Raw genomic sequence first — 24,255 nt, 5'->3', positions numbered from 1 at the left:
ATTTAAAGTGATTGGTAGAAAGATTAGAGGGGAGATGAGGAAAATGTTTTTCACCCAGAGGGTGGTGGGGGTCTGGAACTCACTGTCTGAAAGGGTAGTTGAGGCAGAGACCCTCAACTCATTCAAAAGGAGTCTGGATAGGCACCTCAAGTGCCGTAAGCTGCAGGGCTACGGACCAAATGCTGGAAGGTGGGATTAGAATAGGTGGATTGTTTTTCAGCCGGCCCAGGCACAATGGGCCAAGTGGCCTTTTTCTGTGCCTTAAACTGTCTAGAATTGGCCTTTATAGCCACTCCAGGCGCTGCTTCACAAACCACTGACCACCTCCAGGCGCGTATCCATTGTCTCTCGAGATAAGGAGGCCCAAAAGAAAAGACAAAAGAAACTGTCTATGATTCAATTCCTTTCACACTAAAGCTATCCCAGTTATTATTAGGGTAATTAAAATCCCCTACGATTACTGCCCTATTGTCCTTGCACTTCTCAGAGATTTGCCTACATATCTGCTCTTCTATCTTCCTCTGACTGCTTGGGGGTCTATAGTACATTCCCAGCAGTGTGATTGCCCCTTTTTTGTTCCTTAGTTCAATCCATATCGCCTCATTTGATGAACCTTTCAACATATCATCCCTCCTCACAGCTGTAATAGTTTCCTTGACCAAAATTGCCACTCCCCCTCCTTTCTTATCCCCCCTCCCTATCACATCTGAAAACCCTGTAACCAGGACTGTTGAGCTGCCATTCCCGGCCCTCCTTAAGCCATGTTTCTGTAATAGCTATGATATCATACTGCCATGTGTCTATCTGTGCCCTCAGCTCATCTGCTTTATTTGCTATACTTTTTTTTCTTTTGGGCCTCCTTATCTCGCGAGACAATGGATACGCGCCTGGAGGTGGTCAGTGGTTTGTGAAGCAGCGCCTGGAGTGGCTATAAAGGCCAATTCTGGAGTGACAGGCTCTTCCACAGGTGCTGCAGAGAAATTTGTTTGTCGGGGCTGTTGCACAGTTGGCTCTCCCCTTGCGCCTCTGTCTTTTTTCCTGCCAACTATTAAGTCTCTTCGACTCGCCACAATTTAGCCCTGTCTTTATGGATGCCCGCCAGCTCTGGCGAATGCTGGCAACTTGACTCCCACGACTTGTGATCAATGTCACACAATTTCATGTCGCGTTTGCAGACGTCTTTATAGCGGAGACATGGACGGCCGGTGGGTCTGATACCAGTGGCGAGCTCGCTGTACAATGTGTCTTTGGGGATCCTGCCATCTTCCATGCGGCTCACATGGCCAAGCCATCTCAAGCACCGCTGACTCAGTAGTGTGTATAAGCTGGGGGTGTTGGCCGCTTCAAGGACTTCTGTGTTGGAGATATAGTCCTGCCACCTGATGCCAAGTATTCTCCGGAGGCAGCGAAGATGGAATGAATTGAGGCGTCGCTCTTGGCTGGCATACGTTGTCCAGGCCTCGCTGCCATAGAGCAAGGTACTCCTTGCATTGAAATAGATACCCTTGAGCACTGCCAAACTCTCTCTTTTATTTTCTGTCCCTCATTTCCTCTGTCTCCAGATTCATCCATTAATTTTCCACCTTTCATTTAATTTCTGATTTTGTCCCAGCTGTGTCTACCCTCAGGTCCCCATCCCCCTGCCAAACTAGTTTAAACACTCCCCTACAGCACTAGCAAAACGTCCCACAAGGAACTCTGTTCAGGTGCATCCCGTGCGCTCTGTACAGGTCCCATCTCCCTCAGAGCTGGTCCCAATGTCCCAAGAATCTGAAGCCCTTCCTCCTGCACCATCTTTCCAGCCACGCATTCATCTGTCTTATCCTTCTATTTCTATACTCACTTGCCTGTGGCACTGGGAGTAATCCGGAGATTACTACTTTTGAGGCCTGCTTGCTAATTTCTTACCTAACTCCTAGTCAGAAGGTAGTTACCCATTTGTTCATTTTATTTACAACCATTTTATTGTGTTTATTTAACTTCCAATTTCAGTGCAGTAAATAAATAATTTGAGGCATGGCAGGGCAGCTGACACTCTTCGAATACACATCCTGTGCCATGTGGGGACTCTGGGACCCTGTGCATGTCCTGGACAACTACATATGCAGAAAGTGCCACCAAATGCAAGAACTCGAGTGCCGAATCTTGGAACTCGAGGAGCAGCTGGAGTCACTGAGCTGCAATTGCGAGGCTGAGAGATACGTGGATAGCACATTACAGGAGGTGGTCACCCTGCAGTTTAAGAGAGCGCAGGCAGAGAGGGACTGGGTGACTGCCAGACAGACAAGAAGGACAATGCAAGTCGTGCAGGAGACCCCGGAGGGCATCCCACTGTCTAACTGGTATTCAGTTCCGAGTACCGATGGGAGACAGGGATCCTCTGGAGGGTGCAGCGAGAATCATGACCAGAGCACCATGGGTGGCTCAGCTGTGCAGGGAGGCCGGAGAAAAAACAGGAGAGCAATAGTGGTAGGGAATTCTATAGTTAGGGGACAGACATGTGTTACTTTGGTCGCAGACGTGATTCCAGGATGGTATGTTGCCTCCCTGGTGCAAGGGTCATGGATATCACCAAGCAGCTACAGAGCATTCTGGAGGGTGTGGATGCACAGCCAGAGGTCGTGGTCCACATTGGTACCACTGATGTCGGTAGAAAAAGGGATGAGGTCCTGCAGGCTGAGTTTAGGGAGTTAGGAAAGAGATTATCAAGCAGGACCTCAAAGGGAGTAATCTCCGGATTACTCCCAAGATCACATGCTAGTGAAAGTAGAATTAGGAGAATACACCAAATGAATGCGTGGCTGGAGAGATGGTGCAGGAGGGAGGGCTTCAGATTTCTGGGGCATTGGGACCAGTTCTGAGGAAGGTGGGACCTGTACAAGCCACAGGTTTACACCTGAATAGGGCCAGGACAAATATCCTTGCAGGAAGGTTTGCTCGTGCTGTTGCGGATGGTTCAAACTAAGTTGGCAGGGGGATGGGAACCTGAGGGCAGTTTCAAATTCAGGGCAGTGAACGGGAGACAGAAAATTAGTGAGAGACAGAAGAATCAAAGGTTAAAAAGTGTATAGCACAGGAATTTGGCAGTGTTAAAAGGTACTTAAATGCAAGGAGTATAGCAAATAAAGCCGATGAGCTGAGGGCACAGATAGACACATGGCAGCATGATATCATTGTTATCACAGAAACTTGGCTTCAAGAGATCAAAAATGGCAGCTCACCATCCCTGGATGTAGAGTTTTCAGGCAAGATAAAGAGGGGGAAATAAAAGGAGGGGGGTGTAGCATTATTGGTTAAAGAATCGATGGCCGCTGTGAGGAGGGCTGATATGCTAAATGAATCATCAAATGAGGCCATATGGATTGAGCTCAGAAATAAAAAAGGAGCAGCCACACTACGAGGAGTGTACTATGGACCCCCAAACAGCGAGGGAGGTAGAAGAACAAATATGTAGGAAAAACAATAGAGCAATAATAGTTGGGGATGTCAACTACTCTAATATCACTTGGGATACAAATAGTGTGAATGGCACAGAGGGCACAAAAGTCTTGAACTACATTCAAGAGAATTTTTTTTCGCCAGCACGTAACAAGCCCAGTGAGAAGGGGCGCAATTCTAGATTTAGTCTTGGGAAATGAAGCTGGGTAAGTGGATGAAGTAGCAGTGGGTGACCATTTTGGAGATAGTGACCATAATACAGTTAGATTTAGTATTATTATGGAAAAGGACAAGGATAGAACAGGAACAAAAGTCCTGAGTTGGGGGAAGACAAATTTTACGAAGCTGAGAGGTGATCTGGCAAAAGTGGACTGGATACAGCTACTTGAAGGAAAATCGGTGGCGAACCAGTGGGAGACATTCAAAAGCAAGATTCTACGGGCTCAGTGTAGTCATGTTCCCACAAAGGAAAAAGGTGGTACTGCCAGATCTAGAACCCCCTGGTTATTTAGAAGCATACAGGGTAAGATAAAACAGAAAAAGAAAGCTTATGACTGTCACAAAAAACTTAATACTTTAGAAAGCTTAGAGGAGTATAGAAAGTGTAGGGGTGAAATGAGAAAGGAAATTAGGAAAGCAAAGAGAGGACATGAAAAAATATTGGCAGGTAAAATCAAGGAAAACCCAAAGATGTTTTATCAGTACATTAAGAGCAAGAGGATAACTAAGAAAAGGGTAGGGCCTATCAGAGATAGACGAGGTAATTTATGCGTGGATGCAGAATATGGGGGCAGGGTTCTTAATGAGTACTTTGTCTCTGTCTTCACAAAGGAGAGGGAGATGCAGGCATTGTAGTTAGAGAGAAGGAGTGTGAAATATTAGATAGGATAAGCATAATGAGAGAGGAAGTACAAGAGGTTCTGACATCCTTGAAAGTGGATAATCACCAGGGCCGGATGGATTGTATCCCAGGATGTTAAAGGAAGCCAGGGAGGAAATAGTGGATGCTCTGAGGATCATTTTCAAATCTTCATGAGATACAGGTGAGGTACCAGAGGATTGGAAGGCTGCAAATGTTGTAATATTGTTTGAAAAAGTTGCGAGGGACAGACCAAATAATTATAGGCCGGTCAGCCTGACCTCAGTGGTGGGCAAATTATTAGAATTAATTCTGAGAGATAGGATAAATTGTCACTTAGAGAGGCAGGGATTAATCAGGGATAGTCAGCATGGATTTGTTTAGGGAAGATCGTGTCTGATGAACTTAATTGAATTTTCTGAGGAACTAACAGGAGGATTGATGACGGTAGTGCAGTGGATGTTGTCTACATGGATTTTAGTAAGGCATTTGACAAGGTTCCACATGGCAGCCCAGTCGGAAAAGTAAAAGCCCATTGGATACAGGGGAATGTGGTGAGTTGGATCCAAAATTGGCTCAGTGACAGGAAACAAAAAGAAAAAGATTGGTGGAGTCAAATGTAGGTCCCTTACAGTCAGAAACAGGGAAATTTATTATGGGGAACAAAGAAATGGCTGACCAACTAAACGCATACTTTGGTTCTGTCTTCACAAAGGAGAACACAAATAACATACCAGAAATGTTGGGGAACACAGGGCTTAGTGAGAGAGAGGAACTGAAGAAAATCAGTATTAGTAGAAAAATGGTGTTGGGGAAATTGATGGGATTGAAGGCCGATAAATCCCCAGGGCCTGATGGTATGCATCCCTGAGTACTTCAGGAAGTGGCGCTAGAAATAGTGGATGCATCGGTGGTCATCTTCCAAGATTCGATAGACTCTGGAACAGTTCCTACAGATTGGAGGGTAGCTAATGTAACCCCACTATTTAAAAAGGGAGGTAGAGAGAAAGCAGGGAATTATAGACCAGTCAGCCTGATGTCGGTAGTGGATAAAATTCTAGAGTCCATTATCAAAGATTTCATAGCAGAGCACTTGGAGAATAGTGGTACAATTGGACAGAGTCAGCATGGATTTACGAAAGGGAAATCATGCTTGACAAATCTTCGAGAATTCTTCGAGGATGTAACTCGTAGAGTTGATTAAGAGGAGCCAGTGGGTGTGGTTTATTTGGACTTTCAGAAGGCTTTCGACAAAGTCCCACATAAGAGTTTAGCATGTAAAATTAAAGCGCGTGGGATTGGGGGTAGTTTATTGCGATGGATAGAAAATTGGTTGGCAGACAGGAAACAAAGAGTAGGAATAAATGGGTCTTTTTTCGAATAGCAGGCAGTGATGTGTGGGGTACTGCAGGGATCGGTGCTAGGACCCCAGCTATTCACAATATATATTAATGGTTTAGATAAGGGAACTAAATGTAATATATCCAAACTGGAGAAGACACAAAACTGGGTGGGAGGGTGAGTTGTGAGGAGGATGCAGAGAGGCTTCAGGCTGATTTGGGCAAGTTGAGTGAGTGGGCTAATGCATGACAGATGCAGTATAATGTGAATAAATGTGAGGTTATCCACTTTGGTAGCAAAAACAGGAAGACAGATTATTATCTGAACGGCTATAAACTGAGAGAGGGGAATAGGCAGCAAGACCTGGGTGTTCTCGTACACCACTCGCTGAAGATAAGCATGCAGGTCCAACAGGCAGTAAAAAAGGCAAATGGTATGTTGGCCTTCATAGCGAGAGTATTCGTGTACAGGAGCAGGGATGTCTTGCTGCAATTATACAGGGCCTTGGTGAGGCCACACCTGGAATATTGTGTGCAGTTTCGGTCTCCTTATCTGAGGAAGGATGTTCTTGCTATAGAGGGAGTGCAGCGAAGGTTTATCAGACTGATTCCTGGGATGGAGGGACTGAAGTATGAGGAGAGATTGAGTCGGTTAGGATTATATTCGCTGGAGTTCAGAAGGGTGAGGGGAATCTCATAGAAACCTATAAAATTCTAACAGGACTTGACAGGGTAGATGCAGGAAGGATGTTCCCGATGGTGGGGGAGTCCAGAACTATGGTCATAGTCTAAGGATACGAGGCTAACCTTTCAGAACTGAGATGAGGAGAAATTTCTTCACCCAGAGAGTGGTGAGCCTGTGGAATTCGCTACCACAGAAAGCAGTTGAGGCCAAAACATTGTATGTTTTCAAGAAGGAGTTAGATATAGCTCTTGGGTCATAGAGTCGTATAGCATAGAAACAGGCCCATCGGCCCACTACGTCCATGCCAACCATAATGCCTATCTGTACTAATCCCACCTGCCTGCATTAATTCCATATCCATCTATGCCTTGCTCATTCAAGTACCTGTCCAGATGCCTCTTAAATGTTGCTACCGCACCCCAAGGCCTCTCTGCTCAACAACACTCCCCAGGGCCCTGCCATTCACTGTATATGTCCTGCCTTGGTTTAACTTCCCAAAATGCATCACTTCGCACTTGTCTGCGTTAAATTCCATTTGCCAATCCCTTGCCCACTTTCCCAGTTGATCTATATCCTGGTGTAACCTTAGACAACCTTCTTCACTGTCCACTATACCACCAATTTTGCTGTCATCTGCAAACTTACTAATCATGCCCCCTACATTCACATCCAAGTCATTAATATAATATGACAAACAACAGAGGGCCCAGCACTGATCCCTGCGGCACACCACTGGTCACCGGCCTCCAATCTGAAAAACAACCCTCCACTACCACCCTCTGCCTCCCATCACCAAACCAATTTTGTATCCAATTGGCCAGCTCACCCTGGATCCCATGTGTTCGAACATTCTGGACCAGCCTACCATGCGGGACCTTGTCAAAGGCCTTGCTAAAGTCCATGTAGACAACGTCCATCGCCCTGCCCTCGTCAATCCTCTTGGTCACCTCCTCGAAAAACTCAAATCAAATTCGTGAGACATGATTTCCTATGCACAAAGCCATGCTGACTATCCCTAATCAGACCATGCCTTTCCAAATGCATATAAATCCTGTCTCTCAGAATCCCTTCCAATAATTTTCCCACCACTGATGTAAGGCTCACCGGCCTGTAGTTCCCTGGCTTATCCTTGCTGCCCTTCTTAAATAAAGGCACAACATTAGCTATCCTCCAGTCTTCTGGTACCTCACCCGTGGCTAACGATGATACAAAAATCTCTGCCAGAGACCCTGCAATCTCCTCCCTTGCTTCCCATAGCATCCTAGGATACACCTGGTCAGGCCTGGGGATTTATCCACTTTCCTCCGACACCTCCTCCTTTGTAATGTTGATATGCTCCAGGATATCGCTGTTCCCTCCCTTGAACTCACTAGCATCCATGACCTTCTCCAAGGTAAATACAGACGAGAAGTATTCATTTAAGACCTCGCCCATTTCCCGTGCCGCCACACATAGACTATCACACTGATCCTTAAGGGATCTCTCTCCCTAGCTACTCTTAATGTACTTCTAGAATCTTTTAGGATTCTCCTTTATCTTATCTGCCAGGGAACTCTCATGGCCCCTTTTCACCCTCCTAATTTCCTTCTTAAGTGTAGTCCTACGTCCCCTATACTCCGAGGGACTCGCTTGATCCCAGCTGCCTATACCTGACATATGCCTCCTTCTTTGTCCTGACCAGATCCTCAATATCCCTCGTCAACTAAAGGGATCAAAGGGTATGGGGAGAAAGCAGGAACAGGTTACTGAGTTGGATGAGCAACCATGATCATAATGAATGGCGGAGCAGGCTCGAATGGCCTACTCCTGCTCCTATTTTCCATGTTTCTATGTAACAAAGAGTAATGGTCGACGGATGTTTTTGCGAATGGAAAGCGGTTTCCAGTGGTGTTCCACAGGGCTCAGTGTTGTCTCTTGCTGTTTGTGGTATATATTAATGATTTGGACTTAAATGTGGGAGGCATGATTGGGAAATTTGCAGATGGCACAAAAATTGGCCGTGTAGTTGATAGTGAAGAGGATAGCTGTAGACTCCAGAGTGATATCAATGGTTTGGTTGAGTGGGCAGAAAAGTGGCAAATGGAATTCAATCCAGAGAAGTGTGAGGTAATGCGTTTGGGGAGGGCAAACAAAGCAAGGAAATATACAATAAATGGGAGGAAATTGAGAGGTGTAGAGGAAGTGAGAGACCTTGGACTGCATGTCCACAGGTGGCAGGACAGGCAGATAAAGTGATGAAGAAGGCTTATGGAATGCTTTCCTTTATTGGCTGAGGTATACAATTCAAAAGCAGGGATGTAATGCTAGAACTGTATAAAACGTTGCAAATGGAGTATTGCGTACAGTTCTGGTAACCACATTCCAGAAAGGACATAATTGCTCTGGAGAGAGTACAGAGGAAATATACAAGAATATTGCCAGGGCTTGAAAATTGCAGCTATGAGGAAAGATTGGATAGGCTTGAGTTGTTTTCCTTAGAACAGAGCAGGCTGAGGGGTGACTTAATTGAGGTGTACAAAATTATGAGGGGCCTAGGTAGAGTAGACAGGAAGGACCTGTTTCCCCTAGCGGAGAGGTCAATTACCAGGGGTACAGATTTAAGGTGGTTGGTAGAAGGATCAGAGGGGACATGAGGAAAAACCTTTCCACCCAGAGAGTGGTGAGTGTCTGGAATTCACTGCCCTGATCAGTGGTGGAGGCAAAAACCCTCAAGTCATTTGAAAGGTACGTGGACCTGCACATGAAGTGCTGCAACCTGCAAGGCTATGGACCAGGTGCTGGAAGGTGGGATTAGATTGGGTCGCAAGTTTTTTCAGCCAGCGCAGACACAATAGGCTGAATGGTCTCTTTCTGTGCTGTAACCTTTCTGTGGTTCTAGGACATATGACCTCTTACTCCATCTTGTCTGAATTAAAAGTGTGTCCATTTTTTGGAATTTAGTTCATCAGTTCATTTTTGCTGTTCACAATTGCTTCAGTTCAGTTTAGTTTATAACTGTTCCTTGCGAGAGTGTGACACCCAGAAAATGCTGAGAATGTGGAACTCACTATCACATTGAGTGGCTGAGGTGAATATGCATTTTAGGGGAAGCAGGATAAACACATGAGGGAGAAGCATATACTATTAGGATGCGATGAAGAGGGGTGGGAGAAGGGTTGTGTGTGGAGCATAAACAGCAGAATGAAGCAGTTGGGCTGAATGGCCTGTCTCTGTCAAAAATAGTGTGTAAAGGAGCACTTGTTCACTTGGGGTTTGTAATCTCGCATGGTCTGCTCACTATTCTGAATTCTCTTCTTGTTCCCTTGCAGACATTGAAGAAAACCTGGTTAAATAAATATGCCAAGGAAACTGCTGACCCAGGAGTGTTGGTCCTGTTAGCCTGCGGCACCATATCCAGCACCTGTGGACAGCTAGCCAGTTACCCACTAGCCCTGGTCAGGACACGGATGCAAGCACAGGGTAAGGTCCTACTCATGCCCTGTAATTAACATGACAGCAGTTTAGACTGACTGGTGTCAGCTAGGGGAGGCGGTGGCGCAGTGGTAATGTCACTGGACTAGTAATCCAGAGGCCCAGGCTAATTTTCTGGGGACATGGGTTCGAATCCCACCACAGCAGATGGTGAAATTTGAATTCAATTGATAAGTCTGGAATGAAAAGCTAGTCTAATGATGGCCATGAAACCATTGCCGATTGTTGCAAAAACCCATCTGGTTCACTAGTGTCCTTTAGGGAAGGAAATCTGCTGTCCTTACCTGGTCTGGCCTACATGTGACTCCAGACCCATAGACTCTTAAATGCCCTCCGTTGGATCAAACCACTACGAAGCCTAAGAAAAGGAATGAAACTGGACGGGCCACTTGGCATCGACCTAGGCACTGAAAATGACAGCGGTAAACCCAGCCCTGTTGACCCTGTAAAGTCTAATTACTAACATCTGTGCCAAAATTGGGAGAGTTGTCCCACAGACCAGTCAAGCAAACAGCCTGACATAGTCATACTCATGGAATCATACCTTACAGACCATGTCCCAGACACCACCATCACCACCCCTGGGTATGCCGTGTCCCACCACAGGACAGACCCACCAGAAGTGGTGGCACAGTGGTATACAGTCAGGAGGGAGTTGCCCTGAGAGTCCTCAACATTGACTCTGTACCCCATGAAGTCTCATGGCATTAGATCAAACATGGGCAAGGAAACCTCCTGCTGTTTGCCACCTACAGCCCCTCCTTGGCTGATGAATCAGTGCTCCTCCATGTTGAACACCAATTGGAAAAAGCACTGAGGGTAGCAAGGGCACAGAATGTACTGTGGGTGGGGGACTTCAATGTCCATCACCAAGAGTGGCACAGTAGCACCACTACTGACTGAGTTGACGGAATGCTACAGGACATAGCTGCTAGACTGGGTCTGCAGCAGGTGGTGAGGGAACCAATAAGAGGGAAAAATCTACTTGACCTCATCCTCACCAGTCTACCTGTGGCAGATGCATCTGCCAATGACAGTATTGGTAGGAGTGACCACTGCACAGTCCTTGTGGAGATGACGTCCTGTCTTCACATTGAAGATACCAACCATCATGTTGTGTGGCACTAGCACTGTGCGAAATGGGATGGATTTTGAACAGATCCAGCAACTCAAAACTGGGCATTCATGAGGGCATCAGCAGCAGCAGAATTGTATTCAACCACAATCTGTAACCTCATGGCACGACAGATCCCACTCTACCATTATCATCAAGCCAGGGGGGGACCAACCCTGGTTCAATGAAGAGTGCAGGAGGGCATGCCAGGAGCAGCACCAGGTATACCTCAGAATGAGGGGTCAGCCTGGTGAAGCTACAACCCAGGACTACTTGCATGCCAAACAGTGGAAGCAGCATGCGATTGAGAGGGCTAAGCGATCCCACAAACAATGGATCAAATCTAAGCTCTGCAGTCCTGCCACATTCAGTCGTGAATGGTGGTGAACAATTAAACAACTAACAGGAGGAGGTAGCTCCACAAATATCCCCGTCCTCAATGATGGGGGAATCCCAGCACATCATTACGAAAGGGAAATCATGCTTGATAAATCTACTAGAATTCTTCGAGGATGTAACGAGTAGAGTTGATGAGGGGGAGCCAGTGGATGTGGTTTATTTGGACTTTCAGTAGGCTTTTGACAAAGTCCCACATAAGAGATTAGCATGTAAAATTAAAGCACATGAGATTGGGGGTAGTGTATTGCGATGGATAGAAAATTGGTTGACAGACAGGAAACAAAGATTAGGAATAAACAGGTCTTTTTCCGAATGGCAGGCAGTGACTAGTGGGGTACCGCAGGGATTGGTGCTAGGACCCCAGCTATTCACAATATATATTAATGATTTAGATGAGGGAACTAAATATAATATCTCCAAATTTGTAGATGACACAAAACTGGGTGGGAGGGTGAGTTGTGAGGAGGATGCAGAGAGGCTTCAGGGTGATTTGGACAAGTTGAGTGAGTGGGCAAATGCATGGCAGATGCAGTCTCATGTGGATAAATGTGAGATTATCCACTTTGGTAGCAAAAACAGGAAGGCAGATTATTATCTGAACGGCTATAAACTGAGAGAGGGGACTGTGCAGCGAGGCCTGGGTGTTCTCGTACACCACTTGCTGAAGGTAAGCATGCAGGTCCAATAGGCAGTAAAAAAGACAAATGGTATGTTGGCCTTCATAGCAAGAGGATTCGAGTACAGGAGCAAGGATGTCTTGCTGCAATTATACAGGGCCTTGGTGAGGCCACACCTGGAATATTGTGTGCAATTTTGGTCTCCTTATCTGAGGAAGGATGTTCTTGCTATAGAGGGAGTGCAGCGAAGGTTTACCAGACTGATTCCTGGGATGGCGGGACTGACGTATGAGGAGAGATTGAGTCCATTAGGATTATATTCGCTGGAGTTCAGAAGAGTGAGGGGGGATCTCATAGAAACCTATAAAATTCTGACAGGACTTGACAGGGTAGATGCAGGAAGGATGTTTCCGATGGTGGGGGAGTCCAGAACCAGGGGTCATAGTCTAAAGATACGGGGTAAACCTTTCAGGACTGAAATGAGGAGAAATTTCTTCACCCAGAGAGTGGTGAGCCTGTGGAATTCGCTACCACAGAAAGCAGTTGAGGCCAAAACATTGTATGTTTTCAAGAAGGAGTTAGATATAGCCATTGCGTCTAAAGGGATCAAAGGATATGGGGGGAAAGTGGAAACAGGTTACTGAGTTGGATGATCAGCCATGATCATAATGAATGGCGGAGCAGGCTCGAAGGGCTGAATGGCCTACTCCTGCTCCTATTTTCTATGTTTCTATCAGTGCAAAAGACAAGGCTGAAGCATTTGCATCCATCTTCAGCCAGAAGTGCCGAGTGGATGACCCATCTCAGCCTCCTTCTGAGGTCCCCAGCATCACAGATGCCAGTCTTCAGCCAATCCGATTCACTCTACGTGGTATCAAGAAATGGCTGAAGACACTGGATACTGCAAAGGCTATGGGCCTTGACAACATTCCAGCCATAGTACTGAAGAATTGCGCTGCAGAATTAGCCGCGTCCCTAGCTAAGCAGTTCCAGTACAGCTACAACAATGGCATCTATCCGACAATGTAGAAAATTGCCCAGGTATGTCCTGCCCACAAAAAGCAGGACAAATTTAACCCAGCCAATTACCGCCCCATCAGTCTACTCTCAATCATCAGCAAAGTGATGGAAGGGGTCGTTGACAGTGCTATCAAGCGGCACATGCTCAGCAATAACCTGCTCACTGAAGCTCAGTTTGGATTCTGCCAGGGCCGATCAGCTCCTGACCTCATTACAGCCTTGGTCCAAGCATGAACAAAAAAGCTAAACTCAAGAGGTGAGGTGAGAGCGACTACCCTTAACATCAATGCAGCATTTGACCGAGTATGGCATCAAGGAGCCCGAGCAAAACTGGAGTCAATTGAAATCGATGGGAAAATTCTCCGCTGGTTGGAGTCATACCTAGCACAAAGGAAGATGGCTGTGATTGTTTGAGGTCAATCATCTCAGGCCCAGGACATCACTGCAGAGGTTCCACAGGACAGTGTCCATAGCCCAACCATCTTCAGCTGCTTTATCAATGACCTTTCCTCCATCAGGTTAGAAGTGGGGATGTTCGCTGGTGATTGCACAATGTTCTGCACCATTCGCGACTCCTCAGATACTGAAGCAGCCTGTCTCCACATGAAACAAGACCTGGACAACATCCAGGCTTGGGCTGATAAGTGACAAGTAGCATTCATGCCACATAAGTGCCAGGCAATGACCATCTCAAACTAGACAGAATCTTACCATCTCCTCTTAATGTTCAATGGCATTACCATCGCTGAATCTCCCACTATCAACATCCTGGGGGTTACCATTAACCAAAAACTGAACTGGACCAGCCACATAAATACTGTGGCTGCAAGAGCAGGTCAGAGGCTAGGAATCCTGCGGTGAGTAACTCACCTCCTGACTCTCCAATGCCTGTCCACCATCTACAGGACACGGGTGGCGCAGTGGTTAGCACCGCAGCCTCACAGCTCCAGGGACCCGGGTTCAATTCTGGGTACTGCCTGTGCAGAGTTTGCAAGTTCTCCCTGTGACCGCGTGGGTTTTCGCCGGGTGCTCCGGTTTCCTCCCACAGCCAAAGACTTGCAGGTGATAGGTAAATTGGCCATTGTAAATTGCCCCGAGTGTAGGTAGGTGGTAGTGAATATGGGATTACTGTAAGGTTAGTATAAATGGGTGGTTGTTGGTCAGCACAGACTCGGTGGGCCGAAGGACCTGTTTCAGTGCTGTATCTCTAAATAAAATAAATAAGTCAGGAGTGCGATGGAATACTCCTCATGTGCCTAGATGGGTGCAGCTCCAACAACACTCAAGAAGCTCGACACCATCCAGGATAAAGCAGCCCACTAGATTGGCATCCCATCCACCACCTCAAACATTCAGTCCCTCCACCACCGACACACAGTGGCAGCAGTGTGTACCATCTACAAGATGCACTGCAGCAACGCACCAAGGCTCCTTCAACAGGTATGTGAAGACAAAAAGATTGGTGAAGACAAATGTAGGTCCCTTACAGTCAGAAACGGGGGAATTTATTATGGGGAACAAAGAAATGGCTGAACAACTAAATGCATACTTTGGTTATGTCTTCACAAAGGAGGACACAAATATCATACCAGAAATGTTGGGGAACGCAGGGCTTAGTGAGAGAGAGGAACTGAAGGAAATCAGTATTAGTAGAGAAATGGTGTTGGGGAAATTGATGGGATTGAAGGCCGATAAATCCCCAGGGCCTGATAATCTACATCCCAGAGTACTTAAGGAGGCGGCCCTAGCAATAGTGGATGCATTGGTGGTCATCTTTCAAGATTCTATAGACTCTGGAACAATTCCTACAGATTGGAGGGTAGCTAATGTAACCCCACTATTTAAAAAGGGAGGTAGAGAGAAAGCAGGGAATTATAGACCAGTCAGCCTGATCTCAGTCGTGGGGAAAATTCTAGAGTCCATTATCAAAGATTTTATAGCAGAGCACTTGGAGAACAGTGGTAGAATCGGACAGAGTCAGCATGGATTTACGAAAGGGAAATCATGCTTGACAAATCTGCTAGAATTCTTCGAAGATGTAACTAGTAGAGTTGATGAGGGGGAGCCAGTGGATGTGGTTAATTTTGAATTTCAGAAGATTTTCGACAAAGTCCCACATAAGAGTTTAGCATGTAAAATTAAAGCGCGTGGGATTGGGGGTAGTTTATTGCGATGGATAGAAAATTGGTTGGCAGACAGGAAACAAAGAGTAGGAATAAATGGGTCTTTTTTCGAATAGCAGGCAGTGATGTGTGGGGTACTGCAGGGATCGGTGCTAGGACCCCAGCTATTCACAATATATATTAATGGTTTAGATAAGGGAACTAAATGTAATATCTCCAAATTTGGAGAAGACACAAAACTGGGTGGGAGGGTGAGTTGTGAGGAGGATGCAGAGAGGCTTTAGGGTGATTTGGACAGGTTGAGTGAGTGGGCAAATGTGTGGCAGATGCAGTATAATGTGGATAAATGTGAGGTTATCCACTTTGGTAGCAAAAACAGGAAGGCAGATTATTTTCTGAACGGCTATAAACAGAGAGGGGAATACCTGGATGTTCTCATACACCAGTTGCTGAAGGTAAGCATGCAGGGGCAACAGGTGGTAAAAAGGGCAAATGATATGTTGGCCTTCATAGCGAGAGGAGTCGAGTCCAAGAGTAGGGATGTCTTGCTGCAATTATACAGGGCCTTGGCATATTGTATGCAGTTTTGGTCTCCTTATCTGAGGAAGGATGTTCTTGCTATAAAGGGAGTGCAGCGAAGGTTTACCAGACTGATTGCTGGGATGGCGGGACTGACGTATGAGGAGAGATTGAGTCAGTTAGGATTATATTTACTGGAGTTCAGAAGAGTGAGGGGGAATCTCATAGAAACCTATAAAATTCTAACAGGACTTGACAGGGTAGATGCAGGAAGGATGTTCCCGATGGTGGGGGAGTCTAGACCCAGGGGTCATAGTCTAAGGATATGGGGTAAACCTTTCAGGACTGAAATGAGGAGAAATTTATTCACCCAGAGAGTGATGAGCCTGTGGAATTCGCTACCACAGAAAGCAGTTGAGGCCAAAACATTGTATGTTTTAAAGAAGGAGTTAGATATAGCTCTTGGGTTTAAAGGGATCAAATGGTATAGGGCGAAAGCGGGAATAGGTTACTGAGTTGGATGATCAGCCATGATCATAATGAATAGCACAGCAGGCTCGAAGGGCCGAACGGCCTACTCCTGCTCCTATTGTCTATGTTTCCAAACCCTTGACCTCTATCACCTAGAAGAGCAAGGGCAGCAGATGCATAGGAACACCACCACCTGCAAGCTCCCCTCGAGGACCATGCCATCCTGACTTGGAACTATTCGCTGTTCCTTCACTCTCACTGGGTCAAAATCCTGGAACTCCCTAACAACATTGTTGGTGTACGTACACTCCAAGGGTCTGCAGCAGTTTAAGAAGGCAGCTCACCACCACCTTCTCAAGGGCAATTAAGGACAGGCCCAGCCAGTGACACCCATATCCCATGAATTAAAACATTTAAAAAAGTCTACCAGTCAGTGTACCCCAGTCCAATCTGAGGCAGGAGGATTCGATTTCCATTGAATCTCTGTTCTTTGTGTTCACGACACGACACTGTGTCTGGCCTCGACTCCTGAGTATTACTGCTCTCTGCATGCCTGTTCCTGCTTTAGTTAGTCTGTATATCACTCGCAGGACCATATTCCCCATTAATCACACTATGGATTAAATTGATGGAGTACAGGTGGTACAGTGGTTCTGTTACTGGGCGAATAATCCAAAGAACGTGAGTTCAATTCTCATAGACAATTTGGATTCAATTTAAAAATAAGCTGAAAATAAAAAGTGACAGGAAACTATAAAGATGTTTTGCTGCACTTGTATAGAGCCTTGATGAGACCACACCTGAAGTATTGTGTACAGTTTTGGTCTCCTGACCTAAGGAGACTATAGAGGAAGTGCAATTAAGGTTCACCAGACTGATTCTTGGGATGGTGGGATTGCCCTATGAGGAGAGACTGGGGAGTCTGGGCCTGTATTCTCTAGAGTTTAGAAGAATGAGAGGTGATCTCATTGAAACATACAAAATCCTTGCAGGACTTGACAGGGTAGATGCAGGAAGGATGTTCCCCTGGCTGGGGAATGTAGAACCAGGGGACACAGTCTCAGAATAGGAGGTAGGCCATTTAGGACTGAGATGAGGAGGAATTACTTCACAGAGGATGGTGAATCTTTGGAATTCTCTACCCCAGAGGGCAGTGAAGACTCAGTCATTGAGTATGTTCAGGACAGAGATTGATAGATTTCTAGATATTAAAGATAGCAAGGGATATGGGGACAGCGCAGGAAAATGGCTTGTGGAAGATCTGCATGATCTAGTTGAATGGTAGAGCATGCTCGAGGGTCTGAATGGCCTACTCCTGCTCCTATTTCCTATGTCAGATGGTTGTAAAAACTCACTAATGTCCTACCACCCTTACCCATTCTGGGCCTACATATGATTCCAATCCCACACCAACATGGTTGACTCTTAACTACCCTTTGAAATGGTCTAGCAAAGCCTGAACCTGCTACCAGAGATTAAGAGGAAGGCAGCTCATCAGCACTTCCTCAGGGCAACTAGGGATGGGCAATAAATGGCGACCTTTCCAGTGAACTCACATCCTGAGCCTGGGACAAAATGTCTGAAGCTGAGGTTCACGATTATTTCATTTGGTTGTGGTGTTAACAGAGAAACTGGTGTCTTTGCAGCTTCGCTCGAGGGATCACAACAGCTCAACATGATGGGCCTGTTCCAAAAGATCGTGGCTAAAGAGGGGCCGCTTGGCCTCTACAGGGGTCTGGGACCGAACTTCATGAAAGTAATCCCTGCTGTCAGCATCAGCTACGTGGTGTATGAACACATGAAGAAGGCTCTGGGGATCTCATCCAGCTAAAATCGACCACATCCTCTTGGGGGAACCAGATTTTACCCGATCAGCAAATTCTGTTCGCAGCTTGTGGCACAGACTGGCAAAGGGCAGTTTCCCAGGCCCCAGACACCAGGCCCTGACCCCAGACACCACCTCCCCCTCCCAGGCCGTGGTCCCCATTCAAGAGAGAAATTAGAAAACACTTCCTCACACAAAGGATGCAAAAAGTGTGGAACACTCTCCCATAAAAAGTAGAGGATGCAGGGGCTCAATTAATGATTTTAAATCTGTGAGTGATAGATTTTTGCTAACCAAGAGTATTAAGGGATGTGGAGCCAAAGCAGGTAAATGGAGTTAGAATACAGATCAGCCATAATCTCATTGATTGTGAATGGAAGAATAAGCTTGAGGGGCTGAATGGCCTCCTGTTCCTGTGTTTTCAATCCTGAGGTTTAATTAAAGTGTAGGGGATTATGGAACCTGATTCTTGAAACTGGTTACACAAATCCCTGAATCCCAAACATTCGAGCAGAGCTTCCAGCTCAATCTCTGACCCCCTTACCTCACAGTGAGCCCTGGCATGTGGGCCTGACCCTGTGCTTTGGGCCTGATGTTCTCTGCTGTTGAAATGTGGATTCTAAGATATGATTCTGCTGAATTGCTCCAATTTGCACACAAGCCCACTGTTGATTGGCTCTCGGGGCTGTCTCAGAGTAAAATCATTTAATCTGGTGTTAGTTGAACAAAGAATTGATATTTTGAGAAACACGCACATCTTTTACCTTCCGTCCACAGATTTTCATGGGAGCTCTGACGGAATATTTACCAATTCATTCAGTCTCTGGGAATAATTTTTTTTTTCAGCTTTGCTTTGGTTCTTCAAGTTATAATCGTCCTTTGTTTCTGGCAAACAGACTCCATAACCTAATTATTCGCATTTGCTGTATTTACTCTCAATGTCCCGTCCGGACTCTGTGCCTCTCTAATGAGTCAAGTGACCTGAAGTGATTCAAACCAGTGACATTAAATAGAAATAACCTCAAGATCACTTTCTACACTGGTCTGTGCTTTGAGTATGACTCATACTGTGATGTGTTTTAAATAAATAATGGGTGTAATTTGTAGAAAGTGCAGAGCCCGATTAATGCAAAGCGATCATGCGTAGCGAGCAGCTTTGGGTTGGATCAGTTTCTCTTCCTCACTCCTGTACTGTTGCATTTTAGTTTACGTGTTGCATGGATTTTTTTAATGAATAAATTGCTATGATTTATTTGTAACAATTTGTAGAATTAACAATGTGTGAGCCCTGTTTATTCACCACTTGCCCTCTGATAGGGGAGGGACCTAGTCTCCCATCTCACACCAGCTAATTAACAGATTAAAGGTATAATCTATCAAACCAAATCCTTCACAAGGCTGTGGCTCCTGGTGAATGATCACGCAGACACACAGAGAAATGCAAACCCGCACATACACACACACCCACACAGACATTGATGCAGACACAAACCAGAGATGTAAGCCTGAATTTTACTGCTACTTGGCAATTTTACCACAGGCGGACTCCTAATTGGCTGCCTGCTGTACAATTAAGGGCGGTGGAGGGAGGGCTCTCCATGCTGTCAGCCCAATCAGAGGACGGGCAGCTCTGAAGCCTTAGCAACGCCAATGGTATGCAGGAGACCTCGGGAACTGGGCCAGGTAAGTAAAACATAAAATAAACACAAGGCCAAGTTGCAAACAGCGAGGATGATACAAATCGACTGCAACAGGACATACATACGATCATAGGAAATAGGAGCAGGAGTAGGCCATTCGGCCTGTCGAGCCAGCTCCGCCATTCAAACAGATCATGGCTGATCATCTACCTCTACACCATTTTTCCCCACTATTCCGTATCCCTTGATGTCGTAAGTATTCAGAAATCTATTGATTTCTGTCTTGAACATGCTCAATGATTGAGCTTCCACAGCCCTCTGGGGTAGAGAATTGCACAGATTCACCATCCTCTGAGTAAATAAATTCCTCTTCGTCTCAGTCTTAAATGGCCTGCCCCTTATTCTGAGATTATATCCCCTTGTTCTAGACTCACCAGCCAGAGGAAACATTTCTAGCCAGGCTATCAGAATGGGCAGACAAACGTGAGGTGATGCATTTTGGCAGAAAGGATAGGGACAGGCAATAGAGACTTAATGGTGCAGTTCTAAAGAGTGTGCAGGAGCCGAGGGACCTGGGGTGTATGTGCATTGGCAGGACATACTGAGAGAGTGGTTAATAAAGCATATGAGATCTTGGGCTTCATAAATAGAGGTATTTGGCTGAATTTTGTAAGCCCCCCTCTTCGAGGGTCCTGGTTGGGGGGGGGAGGGGTGCGGAGAGGTCCACCACAGGCCTCAACGCCAGGAAGGCCCCCCATTTTACCGGCGGCAAAGAGGCCTCAGGGCAGCCCATTCCCCTCGGCAGTGAAGCCTTGATTTAAGTATTTAACTAAATTATAATGACTGAATAATGACTTACCTTGTAGCAACAGCAGTCCCATGCCGATATTCCGGCAGCTGGCCGGAACTCCCGTGACTTCGGATCTCCATTCTGAGACGCAACACTGGTAGGAAGGGGGAAGGAGTGAAGTTTTCAGGGCAGGGGGAGCGGGGAAAACACTTCCTATTGGTGGGGAGGATGGTGGGAAGGGGTTGAGTCTTAATGTTAATAAAGTTCGGGGTGGGGGGAACGTTGGGATCGGAATAAAAGTTTTTGGGGCGAAAAGGGCAATTCATGAATTGATTCGTCATTGAGGGTGTGGGAGAGGGGATTGAAAATGTTAATACATGTATTTTTGAACATTCTGTGACTTTAAAAATGAAAATGTAACTGAAGGGTTTGAAGCCCTTTAAAAAGGGCACCTGCGCAGTGATGTTGGATGCCATTGCCGGGGATGGTGCGTTTCGCCCCCCCCCCCCACCTTTACTTTATCGGGGGTGGGAGCTCTGCCCCCTCCACGGTAATGAGCCGCTGTGTGAAATATTGCAGCGGCACCACTCAGCGGCTAGCTATTAAAATTCAGCCCATTGAGTACAAAAGCAGCAGTTATGCTGAACCTTTGTAAAGCTCTGGCTAGGCCCCAACTGGAGAATTGCATCTCGTTCTGGTCACCACAATTGAGGGAGGATGTGAGGGTCCCTGGGAGGGTGCAATGGAGATTTACCAGAATGATTCCAGGGATGGGAGATTTTAGTTACAAGGTTAGGTTGGAGACGCTGAGTTTGTTCTCCTTGGAGCAACGGAGATTGTGGGGATTGAGAACAGAAAGTACCGGAAATCCTCAGCAGGTCTGGCAGCATCTGTGGAGAGAGGAACAGAGTTAACGTTTCAGGTCTGTCACTTTTCATCAGAACTGGCAAAAATTAGAAATGTAATAGGCTTTGTTCAAATGGAAAAAGGGAGGGGGAAAGAAGAACAAAAGGAAAAGTCTTTGATAGGATCGAGGGCAGGAGAGATTAAATTGGAATCTATTCTGAGAGACAGGATAAACTGTCACTTAGAAAGGCACAGGTTAATCAAGGATAGTCAGCATAGATTTGTTAAGGGGAGATCTTGTTTGACCAACTTGACCAAATTATTTGAAGAAGTAACAAGGAAGATAGATGAGGGTAGTGCAGTTGATGTGGTCTACAGGGATTTTAACAAGGCTTTTGACACGGTCCCACATGGCAGACTGGTTAAAAAAATAAAATCCCATGGGATCCAGGGAAATGTAGCAAGGTGGATACAAAATTGGCTCAGTGGCAGGAAACAAAGGGTAATTGTTGATGGCTATTTTCGCGACTGGAGGGCTATTTCCAGTGGCTTTTCACAGGGCTCAATACTGGGTCCCCTGCTTTTTGTTGTATATGTTAATGATTTGCATGTAAATGCAGGGGGCATGATCAAGAAGTTTGCGGTCGACACAAAGATTGGCCGTGTGGTGGATAGTGAGGAGGATAGCTGTAGGCTGCAGGAAGATATTAATGGTCTGGTCAGATGGGCAGAAAAGTGGCAAATGGAATTTAACTTGGAAAAGTGTGAGGTGGTGCATTTGGGGAGGTCAAACAAGGCAAAGGAACACACGATTAATGGGAAAATACTGAGAAGTGTAGAGAAAGTGAGGGAGCTTGGACTGAATGTTCACAGATCCCTGAAGGTAGCAGGACAGGTCGATAAGGTGGTTAAGAAGGCATATGAATCCTTTCCTTTATTAGCCGAGCAATAGAATACAAGAGCAGGGAGGTTATGCTGGAACTGTATAACTCATTGGTTAGGCCACAACTTGAGTACTGTGTGCAGTTCTGGTCACCTCATTACAGAAAGGATGTAATTGCACTGGAGAGGGTACAGAGGAAATTTACGAGGATGTTGCCAGGACTGGATAAATGCAGCTATGAGGAAAGATTGGATAGGCTGGGGTTGTTCTCCTTGGAACAGAGAAGGCTGAGGGGAGATCTGATTGAACTGTACAAAATTTTGAGGGGCCTGGATAGAGTGGAGGTGAAGGGTCTATTCACCTTCGCAGAGAGGTCTGTGACGAGGGGGCATAGATTTAAAGTGATTGGTAGAAAAATTAGAGAGGAGATGAAAAGCTTTTTCACCCAGAGGGTGGTGATGGTCTGGAACTCACTGCCTGAAAGGGTAGTTGAGGCAGAGACCCTTAACTCATTCAAAAGGAGTCTGGATATGCACCTCAAGTGCTGTAAACTGCAGGGCTACAGACCAAATGCTGGAAGGTGGGATTAGAATAGGTGGATCGTTTTTCAGCCAACACAGACACAATGGCCTCTTTTTGTGCCTTAAACTTTCCATGATTCTATGAATAGACAGAGATGTCATGGAACATAAGGCAACTGGAGTGCTAAATAATTGTAGTAAAAAGTTTTGGGCAAGAGATGCAGGGGGAAATGTGAGGAATAACTCTTTTATGGAGTGGGTGGTAATGCCCTGGAATTCGCTGCCCACGATGGTGGTAGAGGCGGAAACAATCAATGATTTCAAAAGGAAATTGGATGGGCAGTTGAAGGAAATAAACTTGTAGGCCTATGGGGATCGAGCAGGAGAGTGGGACTGACTAGCAATTACTTCATGTCTGTCTTCACAGATGAAAATACTAAAAACCTCCAATGGAGTCTCAAGGGACTAGTGTAAATGAGGAACTGCAAGATATTAATATCAGTATAAAAAAAAAACGAGATTTTTTTTATTCGTTTGTGGGATGTGGGTGTTGCTGGCTAGCATTTATTGCCCATCCCTAATTGCCCTTGAGAAGGTGGTGGTGAGCTGCTTTCTTGAACCGCTGCAGTCCTTGGGGTGTAGGTACACCCACAGTGCTGTTAGGAAGGGAATTAATGGGAAGTAAAGTAGATAAATCCCCTGGACCTGATGATCGACATCCCAGAGTGTTGAAAGAGATGGCTGTAGAGATAGAACAAAGAACAGTACAGCACAGGAACAGGCCATTCGGCCCTCCAAGCCTGCGCCGATCTTGATGCCTGCCTAAGCTAAAACCTTCTGCACTTCCTGGTCCGTATCCCTCTATTCCCATCCTATTCATGTATTTGTCAAGATGCCTCTTAAACGTCTCTATGGTACTTGCTTCCACCGCCTCCCCCAGCAACAAGTTCCAGGCACTCACCACCCTCTGTGGAAAGAACTTGCCTCACACATCCCCTCTAAACTTTGCCCCTCTCACCTTAAACCTATGTCCCCTAGTAACTGACTCTTCCACCCTGGGAAAAAGCTTCTGACTATCCACTTTGTCCATGCTGCATTGGTGGTCATCTTTCAAAATTCTATAGACTTTCAAATGGTTCCTGCAAATTGAAAGGTGGCAATTGTAACCCCACTGTGTAAGAAGGGAGGGAGAGAAAAAACTGGGAACTACAGACCCGTTCGTCGAACACCAGACATAGGAAAAATGCTAGAATCTATAATAAAGGATGTGATAACAGGACACTTGGAAAATAATGGAAGGATTGGGCAATCAACATGGATTTATGAAAGGGAAGAGGATTGTCAGAGGATACAGCAGGATATAGATCGGTTGGAGACTTGGGCGGAGAAATGGCAGATGGAGTTTAATCCAGACAAATGTGAGGTAATGCATTTTGGAAGGTCTAATGCAGGTGGGAGGTATACAGTAAATGGCAGAACGCTTAGGAGTATTGACAGGCAGAGAGATCTGGGCATACAGGTCCACATGTCACTGAAAGTGGCAATGCAGTTGGATAAGGTAGTCAAGAAGGCATACGGCATGCTTGCCTTCATCGGTCGGGGCACAGAGTATAAAAATTGGCAAGTCATGTTGCAGCTGTACAGAACCTTAGTTAGGCCACACTTAGAATATTGTGTGCAATTCTGGTCGCCAC

General features: G+C 46.0%; 1 protein-coding gene across 1 annotated transcript in view; it reads left to right on the top strand.

The window, feature by feature from the left end:
- LOC137372612 (mitochondrial adenyl nucleotide antiporter SLC25A24-A-like) overlaps positions 1–19,159 on the top strand; it is a 137,616-nt gene extending 118,457 nt beyond the window's left edge. The window contains 2 exon segments of the mRNA XM_068036547.1: positions 9,631–9,781; positions 17,703–19,159. Of these exon segments, the coding sequence (XP_067892648.1) occupies positions 9,631–9,781; positions 17,703–17,887 (336 nt within the window). The 3' untranslated portion in view covers positions 17,888–19,159.
- Positions 19,160–24,255: the final 5,096 nt, after the last annotated feature.

This window comes from Heterodontus francisci, chromosome 8 (assembly GCF_036365525.1).
Source record: "Heterodontus francisci isolate sHetFra1 chromosome 8, sHetFra1.hap1, whole genome shotgun sequence".
NCBI classification, from domain to species: domain Eukaryota; kingdom Metazoa; phylum Chordata; class Chondrichthyes; order Heterodontiformes; family Heterodontidae; genus Heterodontus; species Heterodontus francisci.
This window is presented reverse-complemented; position numbering and strand designations above follow the sequence as displayed.